The sequence below is a fragment of the Struthio camelus genome, chromosome 19 (assembly GCF_040807025.1).
Source record: "Struthio camelus isolate bStrCam1 chromosome 19, bStrCam1.hap1, whole genome shotgun sequence".
Lineage (NCBI taxonomy): Eukaryota > Metazoa > Chordata > Aves > Struthioniformes > Struthionidae > Struthio > Struthio camelus.
In genome coordinates this window covers 5,390,975-5,407,545 of record NC_090960.1, presented here as the reverse complement: position 1 = coordinate 5,407,545, position 16,571 = coordinate 5,390,975, and the positions used below count along the sequence as shown (strand labels likewise).

Genomic DNA, 16,571 nt, shown 5'->3' with positions numbered 1-16,571 from the left:
CTGAGTAGCAGGAGCCATGGGGATGGTTGTGCTGAGGAGTCTCACTGACTGCAGGGGACTTCAGAAGATGGAGAGGACTCTGACAAGCTGAGGTATCAATGCTAGGGAAGAGAAGTGTGTGTTGGAGGAACTCGTTCCCCTTTCCCGTCTGTGTCTCTGAAGCGAAATTCTGGACAGGCAGGGGTTGTATCCTATATAAGGAAAGCTTTGCTTCTTTATGCTTGTCCTTTGTGGGGTAAAGCACTTCACCTCAGCATCTGCTCTCTAGGCTGCTTTCCCCATGCAATTAGGTTCTGCCAGAGCCAGGGACAGGCTTGCCATCGAGTTTAAAGCTTTGCAGCAGTTTTGCTGGAATATCAGAATATGAAGGTCTTGCTCCTACTGTAGCTGCCTTCTCTATCTGCTCACTGCATGCCTTTATTTTTAATAACTGCATCAGTCTGAAGAGCAATTGCTATGAAATAACACCTGTACACTCTAACCTAGTGGTTATGTCAAAGCCAGAATAGTCTAAAGAAGCAGCCAGTGCATCACCCAAAAGCCAAATTCCCATTGATTTCAGCAGGGTCAGTGTGGGATCCATTACTGTGTTCTCAGTGGAGTCACTGACAGCTTTTGCTCTACTGAATTTATTCTACTGATCCAATAAATATTTGCTGCCACTTGTAATACTTAAAGGCTTGAGTGAAACTGTTATTTTTAACATGCTGTGCGGTCTGGTAAGTCCTGCGGTCAGATGTGTTTGCAGGACCAGGCTCTCAGTCTATTTAGCAAGCTCTAATTAAGTCCGACCTGTTCCTTCTATTAGGATTTCTGTTGTCTTTCCAGTAGTCTCTCCGCTTTGATATTCCTCTTAGAAAACCCAAACCCTGACAAATGAAGGGTGAGCTCCCCCTACTGACCTTGGTGCTGCAGCTCACAGGGATGAGAGGCTATCGCGTGAATACAAATTTATGATGGATTAAAAGTATTCCCACTTTATAGTTTATTTTAACCACGAAAGCAGCACTGACCACTGTGTAGTAATTGGTGGATAATGGCTTTCATAATGGGAGAGGCTGAGCCACGTTAGCACAGAGCATTTCTGCAATACTGAATCTTCATGCTTTAGCAGAATCAGTTTCTTTCAGACTAAATCCAGCATCCTGGAGAAACCTCTAAAGACAGGGAAAAGAGTCTAATAAGGATATTTGAGTTATGTTCTGTTATGATATTTGAAAATGCGGGGATGTGGGAGCTCCTTCGTATTCGATAACTGTGTGGAAGAAGCACAGTTGTGAACTCATATGCTTCCCCACCTGCAGCGATAGCAACCTTTGAACCTTCAAAACAGTGATACAGAGCGTTATGTGTCTTCAAAAACCCATCTCTGTGTTTCCCTGGATCTTTAGGCATCTAATTACTGGAGGTAACTGGAAAACTTCTAGAAGTACTCTTTATGTGAGCAGATAAAAGTTTAAAACGTAGATACATTTCTTCCTGAGGTCCTAGCAATTTTGATGAAAATTCCAAGAATGCAGATTTGCCTAAGCTTTAAAGAAATGCTCCAAAAGGGAGGCTGGCTGTTCTTTTAGCTCATACTGTGACAGGGTATCTGTACCGTGAAACAATGTAAAATAATATGGCGTGAAATTTGACAGTTTTTCAAAACAAAGTTTTACAAAGCTCAGCATTTCTGGCTTTCTGTTTCACTGTAGATTTTCTTTTTTTTAATCTGCTTTTTACTTCCATTCGGATGCTTTAAACAAACACATCTCCAAGTGCCAGCTTCCCACAGAACCAGTGCTGAGTTTTGACCATCTCTGCTAGCTAGTCTCAAATCTAGTTAGCAGTTCCACAGCTGCAAAGAATATTATACCAGGCTTGCCCTGCAGATCCAGTACAGAATGAGAGATGGGCATGTTGCAGTCATGGGAGAGGAGTTTATTTGCTAGACACCAATATTTGTAATGTATGCCAGTATCTAAGACCGGGACAGCTATGCTAGCGCAAGAACTTCAGTAAAGCACAACAGAGAATCTGAAAATCTTTAAGAATCTTTTAGGCTCATAGCTATAGTTCTCAAACTTCACAATATATCACAAGTGGAGATGATTTGATGAATCTGTGTATTCCTGTGAGAACATCTTATTGGCAGGAGTGGTACTTGGGACGTCTCTAGGGAGAAGAACTGTCATGGGTAAACCTGTGAAGAACTGAGCTCTCCTGTTATAAGTAACACTATAGCTGTTTAATGAACTTAAGTTGGTTACTCTTAAAAGTACTTCAGAATTTTTTAAGGCTCAACTAAATTTTACTAACTATAGCCTGAAGCCATAAATAAGTCTAATAAACCATTAAAGATGCAAGGGTAGATAACGTAAAAAGCTATTGCTCTTAGGAAAAATGCCAGGAACCAGCTCCATTCAATTAGGGAACCAGATTTGATTTCCTATAGTATTAAAATTGCTTAATTGCCCATGAAAATTGCCTGAGGTAGTATGAGTTAAATCTCTTTCTTGGAGCATTTGCAGGAAATCACTTTGCTGTGATTGTGTTTATTTTTGGCCAAAATGGCTGTTTGCAAATTGACTGTTTGTTAGCGTGTGAAAACAGTTTGTTTATTTTTATGAAACTGAAGGTAAATTTGTAAAATTCTCTGGTAAGGAGAGTCATCTTTGGCATCCAAAGCAAAGGAAAAAGTTAAAGGTTTATGTCTTCCCCTTCAGTGACTTGGAAACACCTTTACATTCTTACTTAGGGCTAAAGATGGTCCTGTCTTGCCTCTGGGACAGCCAGCACTGTGTATTGAGAGTTTACGAGTCTTAGCAAGGTATTTTCAAGAAAGGAAAAATCTTAGCTGGATGTTTTCACAACAAGAAAATAAAAATGGGCGCTACTTAGAATTTTTGTTCTGCCGCAGAATTCCTCTTGCCACAGGCAAGTCACTTGCCATTTTAATTCATTTTGTCCCTGCAAAGTGCAAATATTCCCTAGCCCTTATAATTGCTTCCTAACTCACTTCTGGCCAAATGAGCTGTGTTTGCTTCTGTATTTTTAATTAGGATAAATAATTTTTTACTCAGTTTTGACAGAACCAGGTTAGTGCTTTGTTGAACGAGGAATGACACATGCCTACCTGTGAAGCGATCTTCTGAGGGACACAGAGAAAGGAGGTCCGTGCTGGATCATCAGGTGTCTTTAGCCAAAGAAGAAAACTCATCCCCTTCTGACCACTCTCCTTCTGTGATGTGATAGTCGAGTTCTTCCTCCAGGCACAAGGCGGTTCCCAGTCTCTCTCTCCCGACACAATATATAACCCACAGCCCTTTAGCAGAGTGTTCCTGCACAGAGGACGCCCTTTTGCAGAGCTGCAGTAGTAGATACCAAAGACTTGAGACAATTCTTGAGTTAAAGCTTTGCCTCCCTCCTATGTCTTGCTACAATTGCAGCACAGTAAATCTCCTTGCCCAGTGCTGCCCAAAAATGTACGTTGGGAAAGATTCCCAGCTGTAGCAAGAAGGAGAGAGAACAGAATTGCTGGCAGTTAGTAGGAACCATTTATATTGCTTTTGCTTGGAAAAGCAAATGATAGTCTAAGTTAACCTCAGTTTGCCTTTCCATAGATCAAGCACAGTAAGATCTTATGATGCAAGTAGGCATCCAAATGAAATAGCTCCAATCAGCTGCATAACTGGCTCTCAGTTTTACTGTTTCCTGGAAAATGAAATTATAGCAATAACGGGACATCTTAGTGCAGGAGGTCTTTAAAGTAGCCAGGAAGTTTTCCTTAGCTTATTTTAATTTTTTTTTTTTAATGGACGGATTCTAGCCTTGGGTGCATATTACTGCAAAGCTTGAAATATTCATCATGACAGTTCTGCAGGCCCAGGCAAGAGTGTTTCTCCTCAAGAGAGACAGTAGCAGAGAGCACCATGTGTGCTAGACTAGACTGCTTTCCTGTACAAATTGCTGTCCAGTGCCTTAATGTTTCCATATTGAGATTTGCCAGAGTAAACCTTGATTTTTTTTTTTTTTTTTTGTTTCCTGTCTGGGCTGTGACACTTTAATTTAGCTCATTGGCACTTCCCAGGCCGCAAGCCAAAACATATTCTAGTAATAAGAAAATATATGCAGAGTATTTGAGGCACTCCACATTAATACAGTCCTCTGTTTATATTGTGCCACTTGTGTAAACCTTTCAGAATTCTTGGAAAATGCAAATTATTATTCAGATAAAGAAAGCGAAAGGTGAGATGTATGAACACCATTGAGAACAGCACTGTGTAAGAAAGCTGATGAACTTCTCAAGAGTATGCCTTCCTGGTGATAAGGGGACAGCCCAAAGAAAAGACCCACTCCACAGTCCTGCAGAGTTAAGAGATGCTGGTGCTTAAGTGAGCATGGATCTGCACAGAAAATGGTGATGCAGTTACTGTCTGTTCAGGCAGTACTGTGGCAAACAGTCAGGTGTGGTAGAGACTCCCACAATAGCTCAGTAGCCCAATAACTCATCTTCCAAAGTGACCAGGACATTGCTAGGAGATCTGGTTTGTACCTTGAGAGGGGAAGACAGCAACAGAGATTTTATTCTTTAAACAGAAAACACCTAACAGGAATCAAACTAGTGGCACAGTCCGAAGCTCCTTGAAGCCAGCGGGCATCTTTCCATTCATTTAATGGATGTTGGATCAAGTCCGGGTGACTGCAAAGTGGCGGTGGTGTGTTTAAGTAACCCCCAAAGGAAAATGGCCTCTAAGCATTTCCTTCCCCTCTTCCTTTTTTATGGGGCATAATGACATGGAAATCTTCCCAGCAGGATGAAGAGATCAAAGCTGCCATGCCAGCCTGCGTGCTGAGCAGACCTCTCCCACGGCATCCTGCTGCTTGCCACGCGTGCACGCGTCTTCCCACTGACAAGTCTCCTTTGCAGAAGGAGACAGTCCCAGATGAGCCTACCTCCTACGCTGACAGACTGAGTCTGTCAGTGCCAATGGCAGTTTGGCCTTTGACTTTAATAAAAGCAAGGTTTGGCTCTGTTTGCTGTTTTAAGCTATGCAGCTAGGTAAACAAGCTGGATTAAATGCCTGGTGATGTTCTGGAAGTGGATCAAAGGCTCGATCAGCTTCTGTGGTTCTGGACTGAGCTACTGCTGGGACGCATCAGGCGGCGCTCTCGCACAGAAGTGGTCAGCGCTGCCCCCGAGTAGCGGGGAGTAGTAGCACAGAGTGGACAACACTTTTCTCCCCTGAGTTTTTACTGAACAAATCATAGGCCTGAATTTGAATGGCTGTGGGCTATCATGAAGGGGCCAGGCTTGATGGGCAAGAAAGATGAACGAATGTGATCAGGAATAGTCTTAGATCAGAACTGAAGAGCAAAGAGGGGACAGGAGACGTTGCAGCTGAAGTCTGGATTTGAGACCCTGAGATCCGGGACCTCAGGCCTGCCCAGGAGGGAAGGCTCACTAGCTCCTTGGACACAACCAAGAGCCCCCGTTCCTGCATGCTGGAGCTGTGCTTCCTGCTTCAGCTTAATTAATTCTTCCCTTCTGTGGCAGTTGAGAGACTCATTTTGTTGCAAAAAGGGAGAAAGGAAAAAAATCCTGCTTCCCATTGTCCATATAACATTCCTGAGATCTTAGCAGTTGCTTCATCCACCACGTGATGCCTTTATCATATGCCTGTGTGTGGGAGGCAAGGATAACATACCGATCCCCCATATTAGGCTTCTTCCATCTGGTTGCCTTCTTTGTTCTTGGTGAGTACTCATTTCCTTTGTAAGGGACTCCCCTCCATGAGCACAGGGTATCTTCACCCCTAGAAACGTTACTCCTTTATTTTGAAAACAAGAGAGAAGATGAGGTAACAGTATAAATCTAGGTGGCTCACGCTTCCTCACGTTATTCTGCTTCCCCTGGCTCACCTGCCCTGTGGCTGAGTATCAGTGTGTTGTCACAGCCAAACCTATAGCATTAGCGATGGGACTGAAGGGAGAAATACCACTGGGTAATTGCAGCTTCCAACTTGAATAGAGTACAACATGTGTTGAGAAGGTTTCACTTGGTTTAGGCCCAAGGCTGTAAGCTGGTTTTTATAAGATAACCTGGCCTGATATTGCTTCTTGCTGCAGCCCAGCATGCCAAGTGCAATCACTAGTAGTTAATGGGGAATAAAGCGTTTGGCAATTTCAGTGTTTCTGTATTTATCTCAGGTTTTCAGATGAGGGAAGCACTGAGGGAAACACAGACACTGAGTTTTCCAGCTGTGCTTGTTAACAAATAAGCAAATGCAGAAGCTGAAAATCTCCAAGTGCAATGCACCAACATTTGCATGTGCGCTGTGGCGGAGCTCTTTCTGAAGGGGAATTTGTCCTGCAGTTTGTGTGTGACACCGAGCACCCTAGCAGGAGCAAGGAACCATTTCTCAACGACGTTGAGCCAGGAAAACCTTCCCTCATATTTGCTTCGGAGCTGGGTGAATTAGATATTTAGGTGTTGCCCCTTCTATCGCTTATACCAGAGAGAATCAGAAGCAACTCCTGACTTTAGTGGTTATGCTAATATAAAATAGAAATAGGCTCAGACCAGGCCTGCAAATCCTGTGTTTGACTTCAAAATTTTGAGTTGGCTTCTGTCCTGCAGGACAGTTGACCAAGCCAAGCAATATTGTGCTTTTGGTTTCATAGCAGCTCAGTGTATCCGTGCTGAGGGTCAGCATTAGTGTAAAGGCACCTATTTAAGTGCCACAAGCAGAGCTTTGTTTGGATTTGGCTATTTAAACTTATTCCAGAGTTAGCTTTCAAAGCTGCGTGCACGCAGATTAACTACAAACCTGTGTTTCTCCTAGCATTGTCCATGTAATCTCTGGGAAGAGAAACTCTCAGCCTGACCATTTGCTTTTGTTTCTGTTTGCCAGGCTGTGAAGAGTTACTGAAAGATGTCCTATCTGCTGAAACCTCTGGGCCTCAACTTTATGAGCCGCAGTATGTGGATTACTATTACCAGGTAAAAGATGCACTGATTCTGTCTCATGTTAGTGGGCTGAGAAAGCCTTGGGAATGCTGTGTAAATGCTCTGTTGTTTTACTTGGCCTGTTGACTCTTCGTTGCTAGATTCATGACTGTTAGCAAGCTTTTTATTCTGGTTTAAGTTGCATGTAACATAGGAGTCATTTGCAGTGAGAGAATTTAGAGTTTGGTTAGCGTTGTTCTTACAAACGTCAGTATTTGCTTGGCCATGAAGGGAGTCATCACGGACAAGCTTCCTGGCACTGATTTGCACCTAATTACAACAGTAAAACTTTGTAGGTGAACAAGCTGTCAGCGATCTTCTGCAGATGGTAAACAGGGACTCAACAGCTTTTGGGAAGCAGAAACGATACTCCTTTGGTAACCTTGCTAGTATTTTGGCTAGTGGGTATGGCATATCCATATTCAATTTTTCAAGCCATTAGAGGCCTGAGTCTCTATCCCTAGTTTGAAATGTTAAGTTTTGTTCTTCCTTCATTTTGCGTTGTTTTTAATCACATCCACCCATGGAAATTCTTAAAATTAAGGCTACAGTTAGTATTGCACATTCAGGTAAGGATTGCGTAGAGATGGAATGCACTACCTTACCTGCTGAGTTGTTGCATATTCTACCAAAAAAAAAAAAATCCTCGTCGTTCGTAACAGTTACGGTCTTGTAGCTTCCTCTGCCAAAAACTGTCCTGCGGTGAGGCTAGTTCAAAAGAAGCAAACAGGATGCCTGCCGCACCTCTGCTCCAAAAGCAGCTCCCACTTGGTTCTTGTTCTTATTTTGGTAAACAATATTTGTACAGATGTCATGGTGTTTTGGGACTGAGAGTGATACTGAAATCAGTATGTAAAGCATTTTACCTTCCTAGGTGACAAAGTGTGAGAACAATAGTCATGTAATGGAGAAAGACATGTGAGAAGCCTGCTGGGAGTTAATGCCATCTATGCTCATTTAAAGGCTGCTTCTAGGGGAAGAGTACTGAGGTGGTTAGCCAAGAAGGGGCCAGGAAACAGCCTAGGCTGAGACAGTGCAAAGAAAAGGGAACCTGCTAGCAGTAATTTAAGGCCTCAGTGCTGGAGATTTATAGCAGAAAGCAGCTTTGGATGTTATGAGCTGGTACAAACAAGGGGGCAGCGAGAGTAACTGCAGCTCTGCAAGGCTAGGAGCTGAGCCTGGAGAAGGGCTGCTGAAGAACTGACACTCTGTATCCGTGTGACAGGGCTGCTATTTATTATGCTGCAGCAAATTTAGAGACCTGCAGTTCACCATCATGGCCGATCTGTTTTCAGGAACAGCTACCTGCTGAAGGTACATTTAGTGCTCAGATGTTTTTTATTTGTTATCTGTCTGCTATCTTACCAGGCTGCTTTTACCTCCACCTACCTTTTGGAGAAAAGTTTTCTGCCCAGCTGGTTACAAGTGGAGCTATGACAGTGTTGTGAGACAAGAGAAAAAACTGTTTAACATAATCTGTGCTAGACTTACTATGATCATGGTTAGAGAGCGTAGAGGGGGAAAATGACAGAGCCTGTCTGAATTATGGCTTCTGCTCCAATGTTAGTACCTTCAGGGACGCTGAATTAGAAAGGTCATTTACCAGGATAAATTCAGCAAAGGTGAAAGAGTGTAAAGGCTTGTTGCAAAGAGAAGAGTTCCTGCAAAATGGAAATGACTGCAACTGACCTTGCAGACTGCTAAACAGGAGGGAGCAAGGGCTTTGCAGTGAGCGTAGGATGTTCTGGTAGTCCTTCTCCCAGCAGAAGAGAGTAGGTTCAGCACAGCCCGGTCACTGAGTTGCTCCAAGCCTCTCAGCAGGGAAAGCACAACTGACCGTTGCTGCTCCGACAACTTTAGCTACATCCTTGGATGATAGAAATGAACTTCAGAGTAACCAGAGAGTGGATTTCTGTGGAGGTGGGATGACTGGGAAGGATAAAGTCCTGGTGCAATGGGGATTTTGGTAGGGAAGGGATTTGGGATTGAGGTCAGGTGATGAGCCTAAACTCAAGACGGACCTTGCTGGCATCATGATCGCTGGACAGCGGGCACTGCTATAATTGTATACTTGGGGCCTGAGAGTGGCTTCGGCCACAGTTACTACAAGAGGGCTTGGTTTACGTGGGAGCTGAAGCTTGTAATTAGCTGAAGAGTAGAGTTGTGGCTTCTTGGTAACGGTGGGCCCCATTTGGGGTTGAAGGTGGCCTTGAGCTGAGGCTAGGACTAGTAAAGAGTTTTGCCTGGGGATGAGGTTGGAGCTGGTGGGAGGCTTTTGTAGGTGCATTGGAGGAGCCTTTCCCCAGTATGTGTAGGGAAAGCAGCAATCACTCGTCTCCACCAAGATCCTGGTTTCACATTGTTCTTGCGCTCGTCCTTGAATAGCTGCGTCCAGTGCTTCGGTTTGGCTGCCAAAGCGTGTAGCGAGAGAGGTCAATGCCAAAGAGCCCGTCCCTGGTCCGCCCTGTCCCCATCGTTTCATGGTGCTCCACAAAATCGTTTCCACTGTTTGTGCAGGAAGGATAGAGACGTTTCCTTCACCTCAGCGTGGAGAATGTCTGTGATGTGGTGGAAGGAGCCCTCTGAGACTGCGAACAGGAAGGTAGAATTTGGTCATAAACTTTTTTAATAGGGAGGATTTGTTTGGGCTTATTGGTTCTGTATGCTTGGTGAAAATGGCAGGCTGGTTTAATACCTGGGCTGTGGTGGGCTGACACTGCTATCGCTCTGCTGGCTTCTGAAACCCAGTGGTTTTGTAACTGATGACATAGATACCTTCAGTGCTGTTGCTTGGCAACCTTAATAGGTATCATAAACCAAACTCCCTGTTTTGCAACAGATGATAGAGGCTATAAAATGGAAAGCAGGCTCTCTGTGAACGCTTCGTGTTTCCTCATTGCTATGTAGACATTGCAGGCTGGTCCAGACACTCTTGGAAGGCAGGCAGCATGGTCCTCGGGGATTTTGTTCTTCATCCTGGGATTTCAGACCTGCTGTGACCCAAAGCCATGCTGCAAAGGGGTGCTTGAAGACTGAAACGGTGAGATGGCTGCAAACTGTACCGCTCCTGCCACCTAGCAGCCAGAAGAGGCCTAGGATGGGAGTTGCACGTGCTGCTAATTCTGATAGCCACCTATGGATTTTCTGTTTGCAGAAAAAAATTTGTGCCTCTGGGAGAGGAAAGGGGCAGAGGGTGACCCTATCCTGTTCAGAAAGGCTTGATCTGGCAGTGCTGTGGTGGAAGCCTTGCTGATCCATCCCAGATAGGACTTCGGATCTGCCCCAGCCACCCTGTGTTTGCCCACTTGAATTGGGCCAATATGAGTTTGCGCAACCTCGGAGCAGAAGCAGCTGCTTCCCTGCCTGCCCACAGGGCAGAAAAGCTGCCCTGATGGGGAGAGGAAAGGAAATGGTGCAAGGTGTTGTGTACCCTGTGCTCATCCTCTGCACAGCTCTGCCTTCCCAACAGAGGGTCATTTCATCTACGGTTTCTAGGTCTTTCAGGTGCAGTTTAGGGACTGTTCGCTAGATGTCAGTCAGAGACTGGGAAGAGGTTATGAACAAGCTCCACATTTGCTTTAGAGACCCTCTGCTATGGGGAGAAAGTTGGAGTTTTCAATTGGCTGAAGTAAAGGAGAACTTCTGAAGTCCTGATGGATGTGAGGTTATCACCACTGATGAGTTTTGTGCCCTGTCCCCAAGGGAGCTCATACTGAAACCAAGTGGGCTTAGGTTGCATCTCCCAGACTTTAGTGAGCACAGATTCCTGATGATGCTGCCGAGTTTATGGCCAGCTCCCAGAGGCACAAATGGCAGTTTCCCATCCAATTTGATTTGCATCCCTGCGTACCCTTTGCATGTCTAATCCTCAGAGGTAGTCAGGGGAAGGAGGGAGCAGAAGGATACATCAGCTTTATGGCACAAAAGAGCGTTTGAAAGGGAATGCATCTCTTATTTCACCCACTTGCACAAAGGCAAGCACTGAGGTGGCTCATTGTTACGCTGTCTCTGTATTCACAAAGTGGTTTGAGAGAAAGGAAAGGAAAACAAGAATTATCCTTGTCACAAGTCGTTTGCCTTTCCAGTGGGTGCCTTCACTCCCCTCCTGTGTGCCCACTCCCTGTGGACACACAGCTTTCCAGAGCCGAGGCAGGGACCTGAAGACGTGAAGGCAATGCCAAGAAGTGGGATGAGCAAAGGCAGGAGCCAAACTGAGGCACTGAACTCATCCAGCTGTTTGTGTATGTTGAGTCAGATGGGGGAAGAAGAAACTGCCAAGCCTCCAGCCTTTAATCGCAACCAACTGGATGCAATTGATTTAAATTGATATTTAAAATCCCCAGATACCAACAGCTTGGGGCATTCCATTTGACATTTTCTAAATGGTCTGCTTTGACTTTTTTTTCTTTCCAGTGTAAACAAGAACAAAAACTGACAAGCTCTTAATGTCTAAAAAATGTGTCCGAAAAGGAGAAAAAAATCAAATTGCATATGCAGTTTCAAAAGGCAGAGATCATTTCATGGGAGGTTTCAAATGGGCCTATAATGTGAGGCTGTGTCAGTATGATATTTCAGGCAAAAAGGAAGCTCATGCTTTGAGCTCAGATCTGTTAAGGCTCAGATACCCGGCAGAGAGCAGCACTTGGTTACTGCAGGACTCTCGAATCAGTGGGAAATCTCTCACTGACTTTCATCAGCCTTGAATCAGGCTGCAAGGAGTACGTTAGCTTGCGCAGAGGAAGGTGGTGCAAAGACTTAAATACTGTAGGGGAAGCCAGTTTCTTCTGGAACAAGCTGCACGAGTTGGCAGCTGTAGAGCCTCTCAGCTTCAGCACTTGCAAATAAATCTGTGCCCTCTGTGCACGAAGCAGATCTGTTGATTTGGTGAAGGTCGGTATTGTGCTCTAACTAGATGAGGCACTGCTTCAGTCAAGTGCTACTTATTAGCATAATTTCTGTCTCTTATGGCCTTTCAAAAGGTAGTAGATATGCTCTGAGAGTGCCGGAAGCCAGCTGATGGACCTTGGATTCCTTTCCCAGTGTTTGCTGCTGCGGCTTCAACTCTTGCCATTTTGGCTCTAGTCTGAAGGGAGCCAAAAGTCTCCTCCAGTCCAGTGCGCGGGGTCTGGTCTGTGGCAAGCATCTGGTAGCACTTCAGAGCCCTGGATACCCTTTTGGAGACGGTATCCAACAGAGGAAAGTCTACAGCTGAAGTAGCTGTATGAAAACCCAGACTCAGATTCAGCCGGCTCAAACAAAGCAAAGTGCCTGTGTCTAGCGTTTCTGACCGGCTGGCTCTGAGCCTTCCCGGGCACCTAGCCAGCTGGGAGCGCTAGCCACCGACTGAGAGGGAATTAGGCTGGCTGCATCTGCTCCTCCCTGGCCAAGATTTGCATTCAGGCCAGAGAAGCAGTGGCCTGGGTCCAGGTGCTCCTCCGTTTGAGCACCTAAGTTTGGGGAGAGAGGAATGAGCAACAGGAGCTGGATGTTGGTAGTTCAGCATTAAAGAGAACCTGAGTCTAGATCACCCAGAAAGGGGATAGAAGAGGAGGTTGAATGAAAGATCTTAGAGGCGCTCACCACTGACACCAGGAAGCAGGTTATCCACCTCAGCAGCTGCTTCGGGAGAGACAGACGGTGTATTTTTACAGATGAGTAATTGCCTTTTCGTTTGGAATCAGCGCCCAAATGCTGTCCATGCAAACCCCGTGGAAGAACCTCTTGTAAGACACGATAACAGCAGGGTCTGTGTTTTAAACAAGGCTGGCTGTTTCCCGTTCCTTGGTGCTGTGTTGAGTTGCTGCTGTCCATTTCCTTGCTGTCATCTGTAAATAAGACAGTGGATCTGCGTCGTAACAAGGTACGGGATTACGGCGGTATGTCCGCGAGTGAACCACCTTCTCAGTCCTGTGTGTGCTCGCCTGCCTGCCAAGTGATTAATTACACTGTATGAACAGTAGAAAAATTGTTGAAACATGACAAATGAATTGTGTTTGCCTCTGGGATGGAGCTGCAACTACTAGCTGATTTCCTTCTTTGAAAATATTTTCAGTAGCAATTAGGAACCCCCCCACTGGCTCCTGAAAAACCTTTTCTCCCAGTAGCTGCTTGGGGGTATCCAGTAACAGCTACGTCAGAGAAGGGCCCTTCTGCATGGGAAGGAGACTGTGGTCCAGATGCCTTTTTGTCAGGCTGTAGAAAAACAGAGCAGTCTGGAATAAGGAGAGGTTGAAGGGCCGTTTGCATAGGTCTCCCTGTAGCGGCATGGAATTGCCGATATTATCTCTAATTGTGTTGTCTCTTTCTATTTATTGAAAAGCAAAGCCCAGGAAAGTGTTGAATATTTTACTGGACTCAGACTTGAAGTTCTCTTCTTCCTGCTGTTCCCATCTCAAACAAAGCTCTCTTTCACCAGGCATGTCGATCGTTGCTAGTTCGCTAGCGATCCCAACAACTCCCTCTGGGCTGCATCGGTAGAGAGAAGCAAGCAAAGACATCAAGTCTTACCTGAGCCCAGGAAAAAATTGTCCTACCACTTCCAGTTTCCCATAAGTCTGTTCTGCACAGTTTTGGGTGGTGCTTGCCCATCATGTAGACTGTGATGGTCAAGAAATAGTACTAAGCTGACAGCATGAGTTAATCGAAATGTTTAGTAAAGAAAGCACCATGCATCCTTCAGAGCTTGCTGTTGATAGCTTTCTGTCTTTGGCGCAGACTCGGCAAGGCTGAGCCCCTAAGAGAAATGCCTTCTCCCATAGGGAGAAGCAGCCATCCATGAGGGAAGCATGGATCTGTGCACCCTTGCTGTATCACCACTTTCCCTCCTGAAAGCTGAAGGAAAGATTCAGTGAAGGATGCCAGATCTGAGGGGAAACTTTGAAGGGTCTGTAATCTCTTGTGTGTTTTCACCTGTAGTTTGAAGCAGTGGCTCCACCTTGCCCATTGAGCAGACAGTGTGGGCAGCGGGCAAAATGATTGCTCTCTTTTGTCAGGAGGGTTTTCTTGATTTTTTTATTTTATTTTTCTCCCTAACATTAAACCCAGCTGTTGCCTAACCGTTAATGTGAAATACATCCTTCCTTTTGCCTTTTGTGGTAGCGTTGGCAAAGATACTTCCATCTTAGCAGAGGCAAAGCAGCTAACGTGTTATTAAGTGGAAATATCTTTCCAACTGATAGCAGAGAGAAAAACACAGAGTATGTGGTAGGGAGAAGCAACAGTAAACACAGCAAGCTGAAGCTTTATTTTTGCTATTTCTTATCAGCCTCCGATTTTCTCCACCACCCACGCTCTCTCTGTCATTCTTGGCTCCCATTGTGTTTTTGGCCTTGCAGATGCTGGGTGTCTGACTCGCCTGTGAAGACTGCCCTCCCTTTGCCTGAGACTCTTGGGGTGTTTATGCTACCCAGCAGTCAGCACAGTGCATGTTTTCAAGTTGTTCCCCCTACCAACTGCTAGCTGACTCCTCTGACTTCTCACCTCCAAAGCTGGAGGAGAGACTGTATCTTCACTCCTGCAGCAGTCAAAACCTGGGACATGAATGTCCCCAGGACCTCAACCAGGGAATGCTCTGGCTGGGGCCTCTCCCGTGGAAGCAGAAGGTTCCCTGGTTTCTAATCTGGAAGTCTGGTTTATGTTTGATGCTCCCAAATCTGCCAGATTCTCCTTCCTCCCAGCTTCTGCTGCCCTCCCTGGGAGAGGAGGGCACTCGGCATCTCCAGGGAAGCCGTTGGTGAGGTCCAGCCAGGACTGAGCCAGCCCCTGCTCAAGGCAGTAGAAAGACTTCTCCGACCCTGAGAAGGATTAGGCCAACACCTTGGGTTTGTTCCTCAGGTGGTTATTCCCTGAATCCCCACTGGAGAGATTTGTACTCAGCTCTGTCCGAAAGCTTTGTAAAGCGCAGCCATGCAGTTACAGGGAGAAGAGACTCCGTCTTACTAGGCAGGGTTATACGCAGGCCATGCAGTGGCTTTGCTGGCTAGAAGTTTATTGTAACCTCTAAGGGCAACATGCTTAGCAATTCATTTTTCCTGTTTTTTCCAAGTATTAGGAAGCAACATTAACTACCACTGCCAAGAAACCCCCGGTGAACAATTACCGAAGCAATGAAAGAGCACAGTGTGCCCCTGTTTGGGAATAATTTACCACCTGGCAATATTCTGAATTATATTTTTAATGTTTGTGCATATATGCAAGAATAAATGTCCTTGATACAAAATGCTTGCATAAAAATAGTCCGCCTCTGGCTGCTGAGGCTGATTACGAAAGGCTTCCCTGAAGAACTGCTGCGAAGAGAATGAGCAGTTTTACACCAGGGCAAGGTAGGCATCTTCCAGCAAAATAAATGCTGATTCCTTCAAAAGCAGCCATAGAATAGGTTATATGAGGAGGATTTTCTTTTTCCAAGTGAGTTCAAATTTTGTAATTTTGGCAGAACATCACACACAGGCATTTTTAAAGGAGAAGTGACTTTTCTCCTGATTTTTTTTTTGCTTGATTGTTGTGTAAAATACACACAGACTAGTAACAAAAGAAACGAAAAACTCTGACCCAGTCCAAAAATATTTCTTCCCTCTCCCAAAATACGTTTTGGGTTTTCTTTTGAAAAAAATCTGAGGTTTTGACCTTCTCATCCTGAGCTGGGACAAGAAAATATTTTGAAATGTAAGAGCTCCCAGGCTGAAGAGATGCTTTCCCACCCAGTTCTTGCCACGGCACCCCAGCAGATTGGCTCTGCTCTCCCTGAATGCAATCACACTGTCTTTGAGGCCAGCAGGAGTCTGCCCAGGGTTGGGGGGAGTGACTGGATACATACGTTGCTGTAGTGTCCATAGCCCTGCATAATGTATAGTAGTGTTTGTTCAGAGAGTACTGTCTTTTCTGGGTTGGGAAGCTGAACTGAGTCTATATTTTGCATCAGTTAACCGAGCACAAACCCCGCCTAAAGTGGGATTAAAGTGTGAGCACCTGCTATGGTAAATGGCCTCCTGCAATAGCAGCTTAAATCAACGGAGGGAGCGCAAATTATTCGATTCACCCATGAACTTGTTTGAGTCAAAATATACCATTGCTTAGGGCTGCATTTGGCTGCGTGCTTTGAAACAGGCGGAGTTGTGACCTCTCCGTTCAGCCAGTCTTGCTGTGAATCACTAACGGAGGTGAAGGTAAAACCGTAGCATCCTTCCAGGCGTCCCTAGGAGACGCACCTCGTACATCTTTTTGTTTTTATCTGTGACTCTTTTCTGAGTGCTTATTTCTCTTCTGCAGCCCAGGCAAGGTTTTGTATAGCATTCAAAATCTTTATCGTTTGGAAGCTTGTCACCTTTCTTTTTGACAGAACCTTTCTTTAGCAGACATTTGCTGTCTCATCCCTGTTTTTCCTTTCTGAGGCTTTAGCTCCAAGCTTTTAATCTGCTGGTTTCCTGATTGAGCACAGTTTTGGGGGTGGCTTTTCTGGAATTGTCAGTTGCCATGGCAAAATATTCCTCCCATCTCCCTGTGTCCCCATGGATGAACCAAATTAGGCTGTAGATCAGTCTTTGGGAAGAGGCTGTGAAATGACTGAAAGCTGGAAGTTGGT

At 45.2% G+C, this 16,571-nt stretch overlaps 1 protein-coding gene across 5 annotated transcripts in view; it reads left to right on the top strand.

Annotated features, from left to right (window-relative positions):
- The window catches only part of RAB11FIP4 (RAB11 family interacting protein 4), a 126,334-nt gene that overhangs the window by 49,703 nt on the left and 60,060 nt on the right, over nt 1-16,571 (top strand). For all 5 annotated transcript variants that reach the window (XR_011135518.1, XR_011135516.1, XR_011135517.1 and 2 more), the window contains exon 3: nt 6,897-6,985. Coding sequence is in view for 2 of the 5 variants with exons in the window: in XM_068913836.1 (XP_068769937.1) it covers nt 6,897-6,985 (89 nt within the window). In the remaining 3 variants the exon portion in view is untranslated. The remainder of the gene's footprint in view (nt 1-6,896; nt 6,986-16,571) is intronic.